The sequence below is a fragment of the Coenobita brevimanus genome, chromosome 21 (assembly GCF_032717465.1).
Source record: "Coenobita brevimanus isolate Jiangsu-jjx chromosome 21, ASM3271746v2, whole genome shotgun sequence".
Classification (NCBI taxonomy): Eukaryota; Metazoa; Arthropoda; class Malacostraca; order Decapoda; family Coenobitidae; genus Coenobita; species Coenobita brevimanus.
In genome coordinates this window covers 26,214,562-26,232,554 of record NC_136974.1, presented here as the reverse complement: position 1 = coordinate 26,232,554, position 17,993 = coordinate 26,214,562, and the positions used below count along the sequence as shown (strand labels likewise).

General features: G+C 42.8%; 1 protein-coding gene across 1 annotated transcript in view; it reads left to right on the top strand.

Annotated features, from left to right (window-relative positions):
* Ube4B (Ubiquitination factor E4B) overlaps positions 1 to 17,993 on the top strand; it is a 645,009-nt gene that overhangs the window by 23,108 nt on the left and 603,908 nt on the right. Inside the window, exon 4 of the mRNA XM_080266571.1 lies at positions 7,488 to 7,579. Coding sequence (XP_080122697.1) covers positions 7,488 to 7,579 — 92 coding nt within the window. The remainder of the gene's footprint in view (positions 1 to 7,487; positions 7,580 to 17,993) is intronic.

The following is a 17,993-nucleotide window of genomic DNA, read 5'->3' as shown; positions in this document are numbered from 1 at the left end:
TGTCTCCATGTGACTGCACAGGCTCCTCTTAAATAACTCATTTCCACTGCACTCACTCTTGACTTGTGTCCTTCCAGCAACGTCCAAGCTTCACTTCCGTACGTTAGAGTTTGTATCACAATACTGTCATGTAGTAACTTTTTCACTTCCATGCTCACTTCCCTGCTTCTTATCACTGCTTTCAAGGAACCAGCAACCTTTCTTCCCTGCTGTACCCTTTCAAGCCCTTCACCCTCCAATCCTCCATCCTTACTCATCACACTACCCAAGTACTTAAACATACTCATATATTCCAATTCCTCACCATCCAACCTCGCAGGACATTCACTGACTTCACCTCTTTCAAAGACCATCACTTGACTCTTCCCTACATTCACCTTTAAATTCCATTTCTTACACACTCTTCCAAACTCATCCACCAAGCCTTGCAGCTCTCCTTTGTCTTCACTCAACAACACAGTATCATCTGCAAACAACAGTACAGGGAGTTTCCAAACACTATCCTCTCTCACCAGGGCCACTCCAACATCCACTACCCTACCTTGTACCTCTTTTATTACCCCATCCATGTACAGATTGAACAGCCGTGGAGACGTGACACATCCCTGTTTCAACCCAACCTCCAAAGAGAAAAATTCACTCAGTTCACCATCCACATGCACTGCAGCCTTAGCACCATCATACATACTGTTCACAGCATTCAACAACTTCCCATCTACTCCATATATTCTTAATACTTTCCACAATCCTTGTCTATCCACCCTGTCATATGCTTTCTCCAAATCCATGAAAGCCGCATACAACTTCTTTTCCTTCTCTAGAAACTTTACTACTAAAGATCAAACAATGAATATCTGATTTACACAACGTCTTCCCTTCCTAAAGCCTCCCTGTTCTTCTCCAACTAATTCCTCTGTTCTTTCTCTAACTCTGTCAATAAGTATCCTACCATACACTTTTCCTATTATACTAAGAAGACAAATGCCCCTATGATTACCACACACTTCTTTTTCACCTTTTCCTTTGTCTCTATCTATTGCCAGATGCCTCAATCCCGTTTGGGGTGGCCACAAACAAATCGCCTCCAAGTCGCCCTGTCCCCCGCCATTTCACTGCCATGCTCCCAACTCACACCCCCCTCTCTCATATACCTCTCCACCCCATCCCTCCATCTCGTCCTCAGCCTCCTCCTCCCTCTTCCTCCCTCCACCTCACTCACGTACACTCTCTTCGTCAGTCTCTCACCCTCCATCCTCTCCACATGGCCAAACCACCTCAGTGTGTTCCTCATAATGCTTCCTATCACATCTACATCCACACCACAACGCTCCTTTATACCCTCATTCGTCAGCCTGTCTCTCCATGTGACTCCACAGGCTCCTCTTAAATAACTCATTTCCATTGCTCTCACTCTTGACTTGTGTCCTTCCAACAACGTCCAAGCTTCACTTCCATATGTTAGAGTTGGTATCAAAATACTGTCATGTAGTAACTTTTTCACTTCCATGCTCACTTGCCTGTTTCTTATCACTGCTTTCAAAGAACCAGCAACCTTTCTTCCCTGCTGTACCCTTTCAAGCCCTTCACCCTCCAAACCTCCATCCTTACTCATCACACTACCCAAGTACTTAAACGTACTCACATTTTCCAGTTCCTCACCATCCAACCTCGCTGTACATTTACAGACTTCACCTCTCTCAAAGACCATCACTTTACTCTTCCTTACATTCACCTTTAGATTCCGTTTCTTACACACTCTCCCAAACTCATCCACCAAGCCTTGCAGCTCCCCTTCGTCTTCACTCAACAACACAGTATCATCTGCAAACAACAGTACAGGGAGTTTCCAAACACTATCCTCTCTCATCAGGGCCACTCCAACATCCACTACCCTACCTTGTACCTCTTTTATTACCCCATCCATGTACAGCTTGAACAACCATGGAGACATGACACATCCCTGTTTCAACCCAACTAAGAGAAAAATTCACGTAGTTCACCATCCACATGCACTGCAGCCTTCGCACCATCTTACATACTCTTCACAGCATTCAACAACTTCCCATCTACTCCATATATTCTTAACACTTTCCACAATCCTTGTCTATCCACCCTGTCATAAGCTTTCTCCAAATCCATGAAAGCCGCATACAACTTCTTTCCCTTCTCTAGAAACTTTTCCACTAAAGATCTAAGAATGAATATCTGATCTACACAACGTCTTCCCTTCCTAAAGCCTCCCTGTTCTTCTCCAACTAATTTCTCTGTTCTTTCTCTAACTCTGTCAATAAGTATCCTACCATACACTTTTCCTGTTATACTAAGAAGACAAATGCCCCTATGATTACCACAGACTTCTTTTTCCCCTTTTCCTTTGTATAAAGGAATAATTATACCTGACTTCCAATCCTCCGGGACTCTACCTTCCTTCCAGGCCAATCTGCACATCTTCCACATCCATTCTACTACTATATCTCCCCCATGCTTCAGCATTTCACCACACACTCCATCAATTCCTGGGGCTTTCCCCAATTTAACTTTCTTCATTGCTTCCACAACTTCTATCCTACTGATTTCTTCCTGTCTTCTCACCTCCCTCCTTCTCCCAGCCATTCCCCAGCCACTTATACTCGCATTACTTCCATCCTCTATGTTCAACAATTCCTTAAAGTGTTCTTTCCATCTGCTCACTTTTTCTCCCTTCTCCACTAGTAATCTACCATTTTTATCTTTCACTCCCCTGCTAACTTCACTTCCACCCTCTCTTACTCTTTTCACCTCTTTCCAGAACATTTTCTTACAGTTCCTCCACTTTACACTCAAGTTCCTTTCAAATTCCTCATCCGCTCTCTTCTTACTCTCTCTTACTAATCTTTTCACCTCTCTCTTTCTTTCTACATATAACTCTCTCTTCCGCCTCTCAACTTCTTCCACGCCCCTATTTCTCATCCATTCATTGTATGCTTTCTTCTTTTGTACCACAGCCTGTCTCACCTCTTCATTCCACTACCCTGTTTCTTGCACCCCCCACCATCTTCTCTTCATCCCACACACCACATCACATGCTGCACATATTTCTTCTGTGAATATCCTGCACACACCTTCCATGTCCTCCATCTGCTCCAATTCATATTTGCCCAATCGTTCCTCCACTTCTCTCTTACATTCTGCCTTTTTCTCATCCTCTTTTAACCTTTCCACTCTCCTTGCAACTACTCCTTCCTCTCGTCTTTCCCTTCTTTTATTCCTCCATCTTACTTGAATCCTAATTCTGGCTACCAGCAAGTAGTGGTCAGAAAGTCCACTTCCCCAACCTCTATAAGCTTTTGCATCCATTACACATTTTCGCATCCTTTCATCCACACACACATAATCAATCATTGCCTTCCTTTCATTTGATTCACCACCCACCCTTCTCATCACTCGCCATGTATACCTGTGGATCATTGTGTGCCTGAAGAGGGTATTGGCTATCACCAACCCCCTCTCAGCACAAATGTCCACTAATGCACTGCCATTCTCATCTATCTCAGTAGGCACACTCCACTCACCAAATATTCCATCCACCTTCACATTCCCTACTTTACCATTCATATCACCGATCAAAAACACTCTCTCATTCCTTCCAAACTTTTCCATGCACACTTCCACATTTGTCCAGAACTCTTCTCTCTCTCTGCTTGCACGATCTTGCGGTGGCGCATACACACACAATCGCCCACATTTGTATTCCAACTTTCAGTCTTAACCACACAATCCTTGACCCAACTGATCCATACTGTCTTATGCTCTTCTTCCATCTTTTACTCACAACAATACATACTCTGTCTTTTGCCCTCTCATTCTCACCTACTCCTGCACATATACCCCATCCATACTCCCATTCTCTCACACTCTCACCTCTCCATTTAGTTTCAGTTATTCCGCATACATCAACTCTCGCACCCTTAAGCACCTGGACAATCTCCCTCTCTTACCCCTCATCATTCGCTCCCCTTACATTCCATTTTCCGATTACCATGTCCTTTGTCCGGTCCTTGGTCGTCATCTTTTGGTCAGTCCTTGTCTGAGGCATCTTATTTGTTTTTTTAGTTAGTTGTTGTTGAGCTGGTGTAGGTTTATATCCAAGGGGTGGTTGGGGCTTATTGCACACCTAATGCCACTTTGATGAATGAGGCCGGTCACTCTCTTCTTAAATGTCAGAACCAGCTTGCTTAGTCCCGGGCTCCTACAATCCTCATGGGGCAACATTGGATTGGATGATGATGATGATGATGATGATGAAGTTGATGATTTAGCAGATTTCATTAGAATGACCCTGCTGTATAAAATTTTATTCCAAATATTTATTCTTTTTCTAAACGATATACTAAAATGTGATTAACAGTGTTAAGTTATATGTCTGCTAGCCCTAAAAGTCCCAAAATGTGATTAACAGTGACAAGTTATATGACTGCTAGCCCTAAAAGTCCCACTCCTGCCATGTCATGTGGGAAGCCACATATCCACCCATCCACTCATCCACCTGCTCACTTATGCCACCCAACACTAACTCTTCCCAGCTACCCGTGCAACCCACCAAGCACACTGATCTCATCCATCCACCCTGCCCACTCACAAATATCAACCACCAAGCTCATCTAACAGTGCTGCCCAACACATCTGCCCACTCACCTACCCAACCGCCCAACCCATCAACCCAACCATCCACACAGAGCATCCTGGCTGCACAATCTTCTCAGCTGTCCTGGTGGCCCTCAGTGTCACCACACACCCTGGCTACCCACACATTGCAACAACCCATCTTGCCTCCCAACTATGGTCGCCCACCCTCCCCACCCACGAATGCCACGCACCCTGCTCACCCAATAAATGCCATCCATCACGTCAACCTACCCAGCCCATCCACCATACCCACCCATCTCTCCCAGAATTCAGTGTAACTACAGTGATTTCATGTTTAAGGCTGTGCGTGAGAAACTTTACATCTTTTTCTGGTAACATTCCTCATGCTATGCATCTAACTTGTGTGGTGGAGCACATGGCTTACCAGAGTCTCCTACAAGATATTACAGAGCCACATTAGTAAGGTACCGGTACTAGTATGCCTGTATATAATCTAAAGTTATGTTAGTTTTCTCCAGTTTGTAAGCTGTGTGTGGGAAAATCGTAAAAAAAAAAAAGTCACACACATTACTCCTGAAGTACTTTCACTTCAAGGTCATGCCACAGTCTGACCATAAAATATATGTAAACAATTGCAGTGACAGTTATGACTCAAGTAGATGCTATTTCAGTAAAAGCCAGTAACAGCATGCCAAACAAATACATACTCGGGTCAGTGATGATAAGAAAACCACTAATTTCAGCTTGCATTTTTCTTCAGTGACATGGTATGACATGTTTTAATGCCTCACTCTTAGTAAACAGTTTAGAAACTTTTTCTGTCCAGTTTCATAACATTCAATGTTTAAGCTTTAAAATGATATATGATCTTTGTATTTGTTATCAATTCTGAGATTGACACTAAAGATTGACATTTGCATGGATTAACCCATACGAATTGGTCCTTAGTCCATTCCTGTTCCTCGTATACTGTATATTATGGACATCGATGTTGGCCTGTTAGTGTGATCTCGGAAGTCTGCCGATGACCTTGAACTAGGAGCAAATGTCAGCAGTGTTGAAGAGAGTGAAAAACTCTATCAACTTTGTGTAGGCTAGGAGGAAAGTCTGAGACATGGCAAATGCCATTTAACTTGGAGATGTGCAAGGTGATGTATATTGGCCATACAAATCCCAGGTCAGACTATTTGCCTTTGGGGCGAACTCTGAAAATAGCTAACATGGAAAAAGACTTAGGTGTATGATCAGTAATGACCTAAAGTTTTCCAAACATTGCACCGAAGTAGAGAAAAGTCCCAGAAATTGCTATGCTACATCCAGAGATGTTTCGTCATATTGAATAAAGAGATTGTTTATACGCTCTAACTTTTTAGTATGGCCCTTCAGGAGTAAGGTATACTCTGCAGTTCTGGTTATCATCTCTTAGGAAGCACACAGATGAACTTAAAAGAGTTCAAGCTAGAGCTACAAAATGTATTCCATCCATCAGGAGACTGAATTATCAAGATTGCCTGAGAGCTCTGGGACTGTTTTCATTAGAAACCCATAGACTGCAAGGTCAGCCTTGATGTGTTTAAAATACTGAATGAGTTTGACAATCTTGATTATAGATAGTTCTTAACATGCAACCTTGGTTGGAAGCTGGAATTGAAAAGATTGAACACCAAGCATTTGTGAGAGCTTTTTCATGAACAAGATCTGCTCCACCTGTAACAGACTCCTCACGGCAGTTGTTAATAGTACTACAGTAGAGTATTTAAAAAAAAAACATTGATAGGGTCTTAAGTGCACAAAAATGATTAAGAATGGGATTTGCTTCGCAAGCAAGGATGAAGTATCTTGGTATGGACCGCAAAGTCTTTGAGATACAAAGTCTCTCTTTCTCTCTCTCTCTTTCTCACACATCTTACCAGTCTTTTATTGCAAACATTTCTTCTGACTATGGCTCCTCTTTCTTTTGTGTCTTGTTTCTTTAATCTAAATTGGCTGGCAGTATTCAGAATAAAATAAGCAGCACATCATGACCTTGGGATTAATGGAGACTGTTTCAAACTCCTTACACAAAAGGAATTTCTAAGATGAATAGAGTTGTCTGACAGGAGCAAACATAGAATAAATCAAGGCATCATTGTGTTCTAGTAGTTGATTGAGACAGTTTCCAACCCCATAGCTACGAGGGGTCTCCAAACCTGAAAAATACCATCTGTCTGTAGAGGAAATACTGTTTGAAGGACATCATGTTGAGTAGGTTAGTGTCACAGTCATCATGTCCCTCAGGAGCCAAATCATTCTCTCCAACAGTCTGCTTCTGTGTGTGAAATGTAAGATTTTGAGTTATGCATTTTGTCCTTTTCTCTTTCAGAGCAATATTTTAATCTCTTCACTTGCAGAAGTTTTTTCCTACAGTAAAATAGAATTGTTTGGCATGACAGAAGTTTAATTATAAGATGCACAGTATATGTTTTAGAACTGAAGATGACACTTTCAGTTCGTGGATTTTTAACTTATTATTCATGCCACAACCAGATGATTTTATTCAGCATAAGAGAGAGATCTGAGGTATTAAGGATCAGTGCATTACATAAACCCCTGCAGTAAAAGTATATATAATCTCCAGATGATTTACCTTCAGATAAACTTTTCAGACTAGGGGGATTATATCCATCATTAACTTTCTAGTAAATGGGTCTGCTAAGGTGAATACTGTATTGTAAAGAAGTTGTCTGGTGTAGGAGGTTAAAATGAATATTCTGACTGAGTAATAGTGACCATTATGGTGTATATTGCAGGTTTAATTACTTAATTATGTACATGGAGTGTGTAAGTTTATTGCCACTGTGGTATAAATATATATATTGCAGGTGTGGAGCCAATGGAGGTTGAGAAGGTGGAAGCGGCAGGAAATGATGCAGACAACTCACAGCTCTACCGCAGTGACAATAAGAGGCAGAGGGTGAGATGTGACGCCCTAGGATCCCTCATGTTACACTGTGTATTGCATTTTAGGGATCTGCTTATTACTCTCTCAGAACTGACACTGGAACTTTAGATGCATTTCATACTCTGCACATAATGTTTTAGGAATCTGTACATAACATGTTAGGTTCCTTTACACCATGCTGCATTTTGCATTTTTTTCGGTAGGCTGACAGTTGTATTTATATTAGCGTATGCTCAACAGACTGGCTTGAATGATGTAGAAAAAGATAGATTGTAGGACAGTTTGATACTTGTAATAAGTAGCTTAGGGGTTGATGAGATTGTAGTTTTAGGAGGGGACCTAAATGGTCATGTGGGTGAAGCAGCTGAAGGATATGGAGGGGTACATGGGGGATGCATATATGGTACGAGGAATCTGGAAGACGAAAAGATACTCGAGTTTGGGGAGGCAATGAACATGATCATGTGCAACACGTATTTTAGGAAGAGAGAGAGTAGGTTGATTGCATACAAGTCTGGGGGAAATAGTACCTAGATAAGAATATTTCTGGGTCATGAGGGCTAATAGGAGGTTGGTAAGAGATGTTAAAGTTACAGGAAGTGAAGAGTGTGTGCAACAACACATATTTCTCATGTGTGACATGGTGCTGAGTGGATGATGAAGTAAAGGACCTATGCACCTAGGAAGAAAATATGAAAGTAGAAAAAAAACAGACAGTAATGGATGTCCTTTATAGCGAGATGAGTAGAGTGGTGGCTGAGCAGGAATATGTTGACAGAAATGTTAATGAAGAGTATAGAGCTTTCAAGAACAGTCTCCTTCGAGTTGCTGATTCAGTGTATGGATGGACAAGGGGCCTCCCCTGTGACATAAAGTAACATGGTGGTGGGATGAGGGTGTAGAAGCTGCAGTTAAGGAGAAAGTCATTTTCAGGAATGGAGAAGGGATGGTTATAAAGAGAAAGAGGAATACTTGCCTGTCAAGTGTAGGACTAGAAAAGAGGTATACAAGACAAAATGTGAGTCTCAGATACTTTTACAGGATAACCTAATTAGTGTTCAGAGGAAGAATGTGATATTCATTCATCATTCATACATCATCTAATCCATTGTTGCCCCATGAGGAGTGTAGGAGCCTGGAGCGCCGCAAGTTGGTCCTGACATGTAAGATGAGAGCGACCAGCTGCACTTGTCCCTGAGTGGCATTATGTGATCAGTAAACCCCAACCACCGTTGGATATGAACCTGCACCAGCTCAAAGCAATTGCTGTATAGTAGTGAGACCTGGGCAGTAAAGGAAGAGGATATTTGCAGGCTCAAACATACGAAAATGACAACGATTAGGTGGATATGCAGTGCATCCCTGAGTGCAAGGTCTGGGGGGGCAAGGTTTACGATGGAAGAGTTGAGATCTAGGATGGTACTGGAGTGTATTGGCATTGTGATGAAGAGAGGTAGCTTGAGGTGGTTTAGGCATGTGGAGAGGATGGGGGATGATAATTGGGTGCAGAAAGTGAGAAGCGTTAATATTGGGGTTGGGGTTGAGAGGGGTAGACTGAAAAAGACATGGGACGAGGTCATTAAGTGTGGCCTCACAGTTAAGGGACTGAACGGGGAGGCTGCCAGATATCGAGCAGCACGGAGACCAACCTTTAGGTAACCAAGGCTGACGCATGCAAGCATGTTGAGCCTTCAAAAAGGAAATGAAACGAACTCTCATGTTGATCAGTAGCCTGTGAGTTCCTCCGGTAATCGTGGATTATCCTGTATAGTCACACCAAGGTCCTTTTCTTCTTATGCCTTCTTTATTATTTCATCTCCATCTTGTACACATACCTTGGTCTCTTATCATTGACTCCCATTTCTAATACATGACATTTATCCGTATTAATTCCATTCTCCCCATTTGACCCCACTTATAGAGTTTATCTAGATCTTTTTCCAATTCCTTACAACAATTTGCTCATTTAATGTGTTTCATAATTTTTGTATCATCAGCAAATAAACTTAAGTACTCAACCCTTCAGGCCTGTCATTTATATGTATCAAGAACATGATTGGGGCCATGACCAAACCTTGGGGCACTCCACTAGTTACCTTTTTCCACTGGGAAAACTTGTCTCTTATTATGGTTCTCATTTGTCCTCTTATCAAATAATTTTCCATCCATTTCAACAATTTTCCATGTACACCTCTGTAAGTGTTCAATTTCCATAATAATCTTCTGTGTGGCACTCTGTCAATAGCCTGGGTAGACTGTATTTACCGGGATAAATCCAGGTAAATACAGTCTGCCCATCCTTCCTTTTCTTGAACAATGTCAATCAGTCTACTATAGAAGCTCAACAAGTTCGTAACACAAGATGACCCTTCTCTAAATCCAGATTACTTGGATGTTATTACCATGTTCCCTTCGAAGAATTTTACCATCTTTTTCTGATGACATTTTCACATAGTTTGCAGACTATACTAGTGAGGGAGACCAATCTGTAGTTAAGTGGGTCCTCCCTGTCACCACTTTTATAAATTAGAACTATATTTGCTCTTTTCCATTCAGTAGGTAGCTTGCCATTTTCTGTGGAAAACCCTCTAATATCATAGATAGGCCTCACTTACTGGTCTGCACACTCTTTTAAGATCCAACCAGCTGCTTCATCTGGTCCCATTGTCTGTCTCATATCTGTATCCTTCATTGACTGAAGTATCTCAATTCTCTCAACTCCTGTTGTTTCCAGTTTCATGGGTGGCATCTCTGTTACAGGTTCTGTGAATTCCTTTTCTGTTACAAATACCGACTACAAATTATCATTAATAATGTTGCGCATTTCCTCTTCTATTTTATATATTACATCACCATCTCTCAGTCTCACTATGCTGTTCTTTGTTCTCATTTTACTATTAACAAACCTGTAGAACAACTTGGGGCCTTTCTTTGCTTTTATTAACAGTATCCTTCTCATATTTTGTTCCTTCTCCCTTCTTACTTTTACCTATTCACTTCTTACTTCTTTGTACTCTTTCCAATCTTTTTCAGTATATCTTTATCTTACTCTATGCCACATTCACTTCCTGTTATTAAACCAATCTTTCTTTCTGTCTTCCTTTTTTTGCTGCACCTTTAGGAACATGGTTTCTAATTCCCTCCTCATATTTTCATAGATATATATTAATCCTGGACATTTTTCCCTCTCTCCACTGTGTGTGTGTGTGTGTGTGTGTGTGTGTGTGTGTGTGTGTGTGAGAGGAATATAAACAGCAAGCCCAATCCATGAGGCATGGGGTTGCTGTTGTTTATGATATTGTTTTAGTCTCAACATTGCAATGCATTAATTTCCTGATGCAGCTTGTTGATAGTTATAATACACAGTATACTTTTTACATAGCCTAGTGTTTTATGTTTGTGTAATAGTAGAGTGAAAAAAGGGTTTTAAGTATGAGGTAAGCTTGACATGTAACTTCCTGCTGAGAATGATGGATGGGGGAGAGGTTGGGTAGGGGTATGGGGGAGGTGGGAAAGGGTTGGGAGCTAGGGTACAGGCAGGTGGAGCTTGTTTCATTCCCCCCTCCCCACTTCTGTGGGTATACAGGGGTAGGAAGGGGGCGCCCCTGAGCAGAAATTAGTGCTCAAGAGTGTACGGTACAGTCTCCCCAAGAAGTGATGGCAGAGTTTCAGATTGCATCGGTCACTCGGCACTGCCATACGTTCAGTGAAAATGGTGAATATAAGATAAAAATTCTGTGCCTTCATCATGTCATATCAAGTAAATACAGTACTTGATGTATTATATCCCACTAAGTCATCATCATCATCATCCGAACCTCCTTTCGCACCCTAGGGCGAGGTGAGGAGTAGCAATGTCCAGACAGCCCAAATTTGCCCAATCCAGTGGGCAATGCTTGCATTCACTCATCATTCAAGCTCACAGAATCCTGGCTGTATCAGATACGTGAAAAACACTCACCACATTCTGTAGCTTCACATAAACATATTCGATAGAATCAATCTGGATGCAGCTACGTTAAAAAGGTTTGCCAAATCTCTGATCATGCACTTCTCCTCACAACATTCATCCAGCCAGCTCAATCTCTTGTCAGTTCCCTAGCCTCACTGACTTCCACACTTCTCTTCCTTACACATTCATCCATCATATCTCTCCACCTTCTCCATGGCCTATTTTGCCGCCTCCCTCCTTCAAAGTAGCTCAGATATACCTTTTTCACCACTGTTGTTATCCATTCTCTCCATATGACCATATCATCTCAGTACACTCTCTTTGATTCTGGTGTCCACCAACTTCCTCACTCCACATCTTTCATGAATCACATTATTTCGCATCCTATCCACTCTCTATACTCCACATACATTCCTCAGCAGTCCCATGTCCACTGCTTTTACTCCTGACTTTTTATTTTCATGCCACACCATAGTCTCACATCCATATGTTAAAGTTAACACTAACACTCCTTCATGTAATCCTTGTGCAGCTGCAACACTCAGGCCTCTGTTTCTTATCAAGACCTTCATTGCACCAGCTACCTTTCTTCCTTGTGTCACTCAACTTTCCATTTCTTTTGCATACAGTAATCCCCGTATCCGGACGCCCACTTTCTGGACATCCCCACTTACTGGATATTTTGATCCTGGGATCCAATATTCCCAAAATGGGCCAAAAATCGCAAAAAATTCGGGAAAAAAATCTGACTTTTTTTCCGCCCATAATTTGAACTCGGCATGCGCGGCGCGGGCCAGCTGTGTTTGGGTGTATAGTTCTGCCGCCATCTGCTAGAGCGCCCCTGCATCCTCCCCACTTATCGCCCGTCTCTTGTTGTGAGTGCACACTCGTGATCGTGGCTGCCCATGTGCTCGCTTTTGTGGTGGTGCCTTACCTGCTGCAGGCTCTGTTGCTGCTCTCGTGCCTCTTATTAGTGTGTGTGATGGTGGCCCTGCTGCCTGAGAAGAGGAAGAGAGTGGTTTTGACTCCGGAGAAGAAGAGGGATATTGGACAAGGTGGATGCGGGATGGTCTACCTCACGCATGCTTTGTGAATTCAGCCTGGCCCGATCTGCTTTTTTTTATATCAAGAGATCCCCAACAAACTCATACAGTACACGGCTGACTTCTCGTCGAAAAGCAAACACAACGTGGAGAGGAAGATGATGTTTACTCCCAAGTATGCTGAAGTCGACTGCTCCACGTTGATTTGATATCGACAGCAACGTGCTTCTGGTGTGCTGGTGCGTGGCACAGAGCTGAAGTCTGCTACTGAGAAGTTCACAAGGCTTCACGGCGCCCCAGATTTCAAGGCATCCGAGGTTTGGCTCTTCGCGTTCAAGTTACGACATGGTCTTAACAACCGTTAGTCTCATGGCGAAGCTTTAGATGCCAACGAGGATGGAGTAGATGAGTTTTGGCACAAGGTGAAGCGCTTGATTGACAGGGAGGGCCTCACTCTCGGTCAGGTCTACAACGCTGACGAAACTGGTTTATTCTATTGCTCTTTGCCTACGAACACTCTAGCCCAGGAGATGGAGAAGCGTGTACCTGGCCGCAAGCTCTCCAAGCAACGGATATCTGCTTTGTGTTGTGCCAATGCTAACGGCATGCACCTGTTTAAGCCCGTTATTGTTGGCCGTGCAAAGCAGCCTCGGTGTCTTCGTGGGGTGATGGATGTCCTTCCTGTTGTTTGGTACCATGCTTTGAAGGCATGGTTCACTGCCCAGATCTTCAAAGACTGGTTCCACCGCCATTTCGTCAAGGAGGTCATCCATTACCAGACAGAGAAACTGGGAATCCCACGCAACCAGGTCAAGGCCCTCCTTCTCCTCAACAATGCACCTACTCACCCGTGTGACAAGGATTTAGTGGCTGAGAATGGGCGCATTAGGGCATGTTTCTGCCGCCTAATACGACTGCTCTCATCCAACCAATGGACCAAGGAGTGATCGTGGCAACAAAGAGGCTGTACTGAAGGAAGTTCCTGGACGAGGTGATGGTTGTTCTTGAGGACGAGGACGAGCGCAGGGAGGGACGGAACACGCGAGGCCAGCGGACTTTGGAAAACCTTCGCCGGTACAACATCAAGTCTGCCATTTACAACTGGGCCAGTGCATGGAAGGAAGTCCCTGTCAAGTCTTTAGAAAATGGTTGGTCTTGTCTGCTTCTCGGAACGGATGTGGAGCATAATTTCCTAGGTTTTGATGTGGATGACTTCCATGCACGTCTACGTGCGCATGGGGACGATGTTGATGTGGACGAAGTACGTGAGTGGTTGGATGACGATGAGGGCGATTCTGGGTATCAGACCATGTCTGATATCGAGATTGCATCTTTAGTTGCAGGTATTAGTACCCAGCTTGAAGAGTCCGACGAGGACGGTGGCTATGATGCGGACTCCTCTCAGCATGACACTACTGCAGCCATCCCCAAGCTGAGCGCACTCTGGGAACATGTAGAGTTCGTTCTCGACTACCTGGAACACCCAGACTGCGACAGGGAGATGGGGCCCTTGGGACTTTTGGAGGAAGTGCGCGCTTTCAGACAGCGCATCGTTAATCGTCAAAATCGTCGTTCCTTACATCAATCAACCATTGACAGCGTTTTCAGCCCAGCCCTGGCTCCACTCCATTGCCTCCTCAAGACAGGGCCTCATCCTCTGAGCCACAGCCCAGCACATCAGGCTCGGTGGAATCACCACTTGACGTGAGTTTGCGCCTCTCTTCAGAGTCGTCTGCAGTGGGTACTCCATCACCACGACCCAGCAACACACCCCTAGGCCACCTGCATCAGCTACTCTCAGACTCTGACAGTGATTAAATGGCATGAACTTCTCCACTAGACCACACGGGAATTTACAGTGTTGTGCAGTGAAAAACAGTGCATAGTGTTAAGAAATCAGAATTCTGAGTGCAAAGACTAAAGTGCAGAGTGCAACACTGATTTTATAGACTTTCAATGTAGCGAAAATAAACTAGAGTGTGTTATGTTTAGAAAATGGATTTATGAGTGCAAAGACTTTAAGTGCAGAGTGCCACACTTATTTCATTAAGGTACAATGGAGCGCAAGTAAGACTAGAGTGCGCAGTGTTAAGAGAATGGAATTCTGAGTGCGAATGACTTAAGTTCAGTGCAAGACCTCATGTACAGTGTACTGCTGGTGCTTCAGGAATTCTTTTTTACTGTCAGAGTCTGAGAGGAGGCGGGTTATTCTTCGAGATGGCCAGGGACTTGTTGTAAGTACCCAGAATGTTTCATATTGTACTGTATTTTCCATACTTACCTCTAAAACCTCATTTCACTCTTTTATGTCTCTTATTGGTGTGAATAGGGTCTTGGTGCTATGCATGTGCAGTAGGGAGGTGTTTTTCTGGGTTAGGCTAGGTTAGGGTCCATAACTACCAGTCCAGGAGCCAGGGACTTGTTGTAAGTACTCAGAATGTTAAATATTGTATAAACTCACCTCTAAAACCTCATTTTGTGGTTCTTTTGCATTTATTTCAGTCTTTTATGTCCCTTATTGGTGTGATTTGGGTCTTAAATAGGTGCTATGCATGTCCAGAGGGAATTGTATAGGTGTTTTTCTGAGTTAGGGTCCACAAGTACAAGTCCAGGAGGCTGGGGCCCACTATCCGGACGGGACCAATTTCTGGACATCCCTTTGGCTCTGTTACATCGGATAGTGGAGGGATTACTTTATTTTCCTCTCTTTTCTATCACTGTACCCAAGTATTTGGTCTCTCTCACCAATTCCAGTCTCTCTCCATTCGCTGTAACATCATACTGGGAGTCACCTTCTCTCTCAGTAACCATCACTTTACACTTTTCTACATTTACTGTCAAGGCACGGCACTCACAGACATCAGCAAATCTTTGCACTAGTGTACCAAGTTCTTGTTCGGTATTTGCAAGTAGTACTGCATCATCAGCATACAACAAATTTTGGATATTTCATCCATCGCCATTCATTATAAACGTCATCCCCCTCTCCATTACTCGTGTTTTTACTTCTCTCATCACCCTAACCATATATATATATATATATATATATATATATATATATATATATATGTGTGTGTGTGTGTGTGTATTGAACAACCAAGAGGACATCACAAAACCTTGTCATACGCCCACACTGATCGTTAACCATTCACTTAGATGCCCTTTAACCCTTACGCATGCTTCACTACTATCATAAAAACTCTTGATGGTACCTAGCAGCTTACCATCTACACTGAACATGTGCAAAACTCTCCACAGTCCTTCTCTGTCCACTTTGTCATATGCTTTTTCCAGATCCAAGAATGCAATAAATACCTTATGGTCCTTTTCACAAGCCTTTTCTGCTATTTGTCTCACTGCAAATATTTTATCCACGCATCCTCTGCCACTCCTAAAGCCACCCTGTTCATCACTCACTAGGACTTCTGATATCTGTCTTGCATTCGGTATGATAATTCTTCCATATACCTTCTCTACCACACTCAATAACTTATCCCATGATAATTCTTGCATTCACTTCGCTCACCTGTATTTTTGTACAGGGGTACAATCACAGCCTTTTTCCACTCTGCTGGCACAGTTTCACTCATCCATGCCTTTATACATATCTCCAACAAGCACTTCATTCCACCCTCTCCACTACACTTAATCATCTCAGCATACGCCTCATCAACCCTAGCTGCGTTGCTATTTTCTGCCGCTTCACAACACTTCGTGTGCGAGTGTAACGTCTCCTGGCACTACATTCCTTCTTTACATCCCCCCCAAAACAAATCATGTTTACAGCCACCCTGCTCTCTCTATTCCCATTCATCAGGCTTTCAAAATATTCTTTCCATCTGGTCCATACTTCATCCTCATAGGTTAATAATCTACCACGGACACCCTTCACACTGTCACATTTCTTTCCACTTTCACTTTACATTTCCGCACCTCTTTCCAGGATAACTTCCTATTTTCAGAGTAGCTTGCATTCATTTTTCTTCCTAGATCATCATGTACCTCCACCTTTTTCCTCTTCACTAGTCTCTTTATGTGCTTCTTGCTCTCCATATATATATTCAGTTCTCATTTCAGCTGAACCCCTGTCCTGTAGCCACTTTAGACACTTCTTCCTCTTTTACTCCACTGGTCTCTTAACCTCATCATCCCACCATGCCGTACCTTTCTTCTTTGTTATTACTCTTGCCACACCACACACCGCTTTAACATTCCTAACTAAGCAGTCCCTATATGCATTCCACAGGCTGACCAGACCCACTTTATTCCAATTCACAGATTCTAACTCCTCCTCTACTTCTGTCCTGTAATCATCTGTCATTTCTTTGATCCTCATCTTCTCAACTTTCAGTCTTTCTCCCTGACTGCTCCTCTCTCTCGCCTGATCCACCACACTCCTCTCAGCATGATTTTACATACCACAGTCATATAATCTGACAGACGTCCGCATCGTCCTCTCATGGCCCTATCCCACTAAGAATTATGGAAAATGAATAACAGGAGGCAGTGATGTATTAGAAGTTAACGCTTAGATATGTTTATCGATTTGAATGAATGTGTAATGTATTACTCCGCGCGCAGTGCACAGCATAACCCCATGTTTTTTATCTATTGGCATCCCAGGATTTCAAATACAGATGCACTAGTTTCGAAGACCATTTAAGGAAACTCTTTATGATTGCAATACACAACCCTATTTTCAGATGCTATAGTTATGATAGAGCAAGAAGATGGTTGCCACAACAATGAAATTATTCTTAAAAATTATATCCTATCTGCAGCAGTAGCAAGACCATTCTACCTTTTATTCCATGTCTTCTCCTCGCCTATAATAGTTATATAGTAATCCCCGTACTATCTGGATGCCCACTTTCTGGACACCCCACTTACCGGACATTGTGGGCCTGGACCTTCAGAACCCAAAAGTGGCCAAAAAAAGAAAAAAATCTCCCCAAAATCCAAATTTTTTCCCACCCATAATTTGAAATTACCGCACGGCACCGAACATCTGTTTACACCATGGCCCCTTCACCCCTTCCCTCCTCCCCCCTCCCCCCTCCCCTGTCAGGGTTGCCATTTGGTATTTTTCATTACCATATGGGGGCCAATTTGGTACTGAAAAATTCGTTTGGTAATGAATCAGAATAATGCATTACCACACGGATTTTTTACATGTATGAGGATACATAAGCTGGAGATGGTGGATTGTCTGCTCTCTCTGATTAATCTGCTAGCCTACATAGCTTGAAAATAATAACATGCTGTTAATTATGAGAGTGATTACATGTATTTCCACTTGTATATATAATTAATGAAGAATAAATGCTAGCTTTATGAATTTGGTAATGAAAAGTTAAATTTCCCACTTGTATATATAATTAATGAAGAATAAATGCTAGCTTTACGAATTTGGTAATGAAAAGTTAAATTT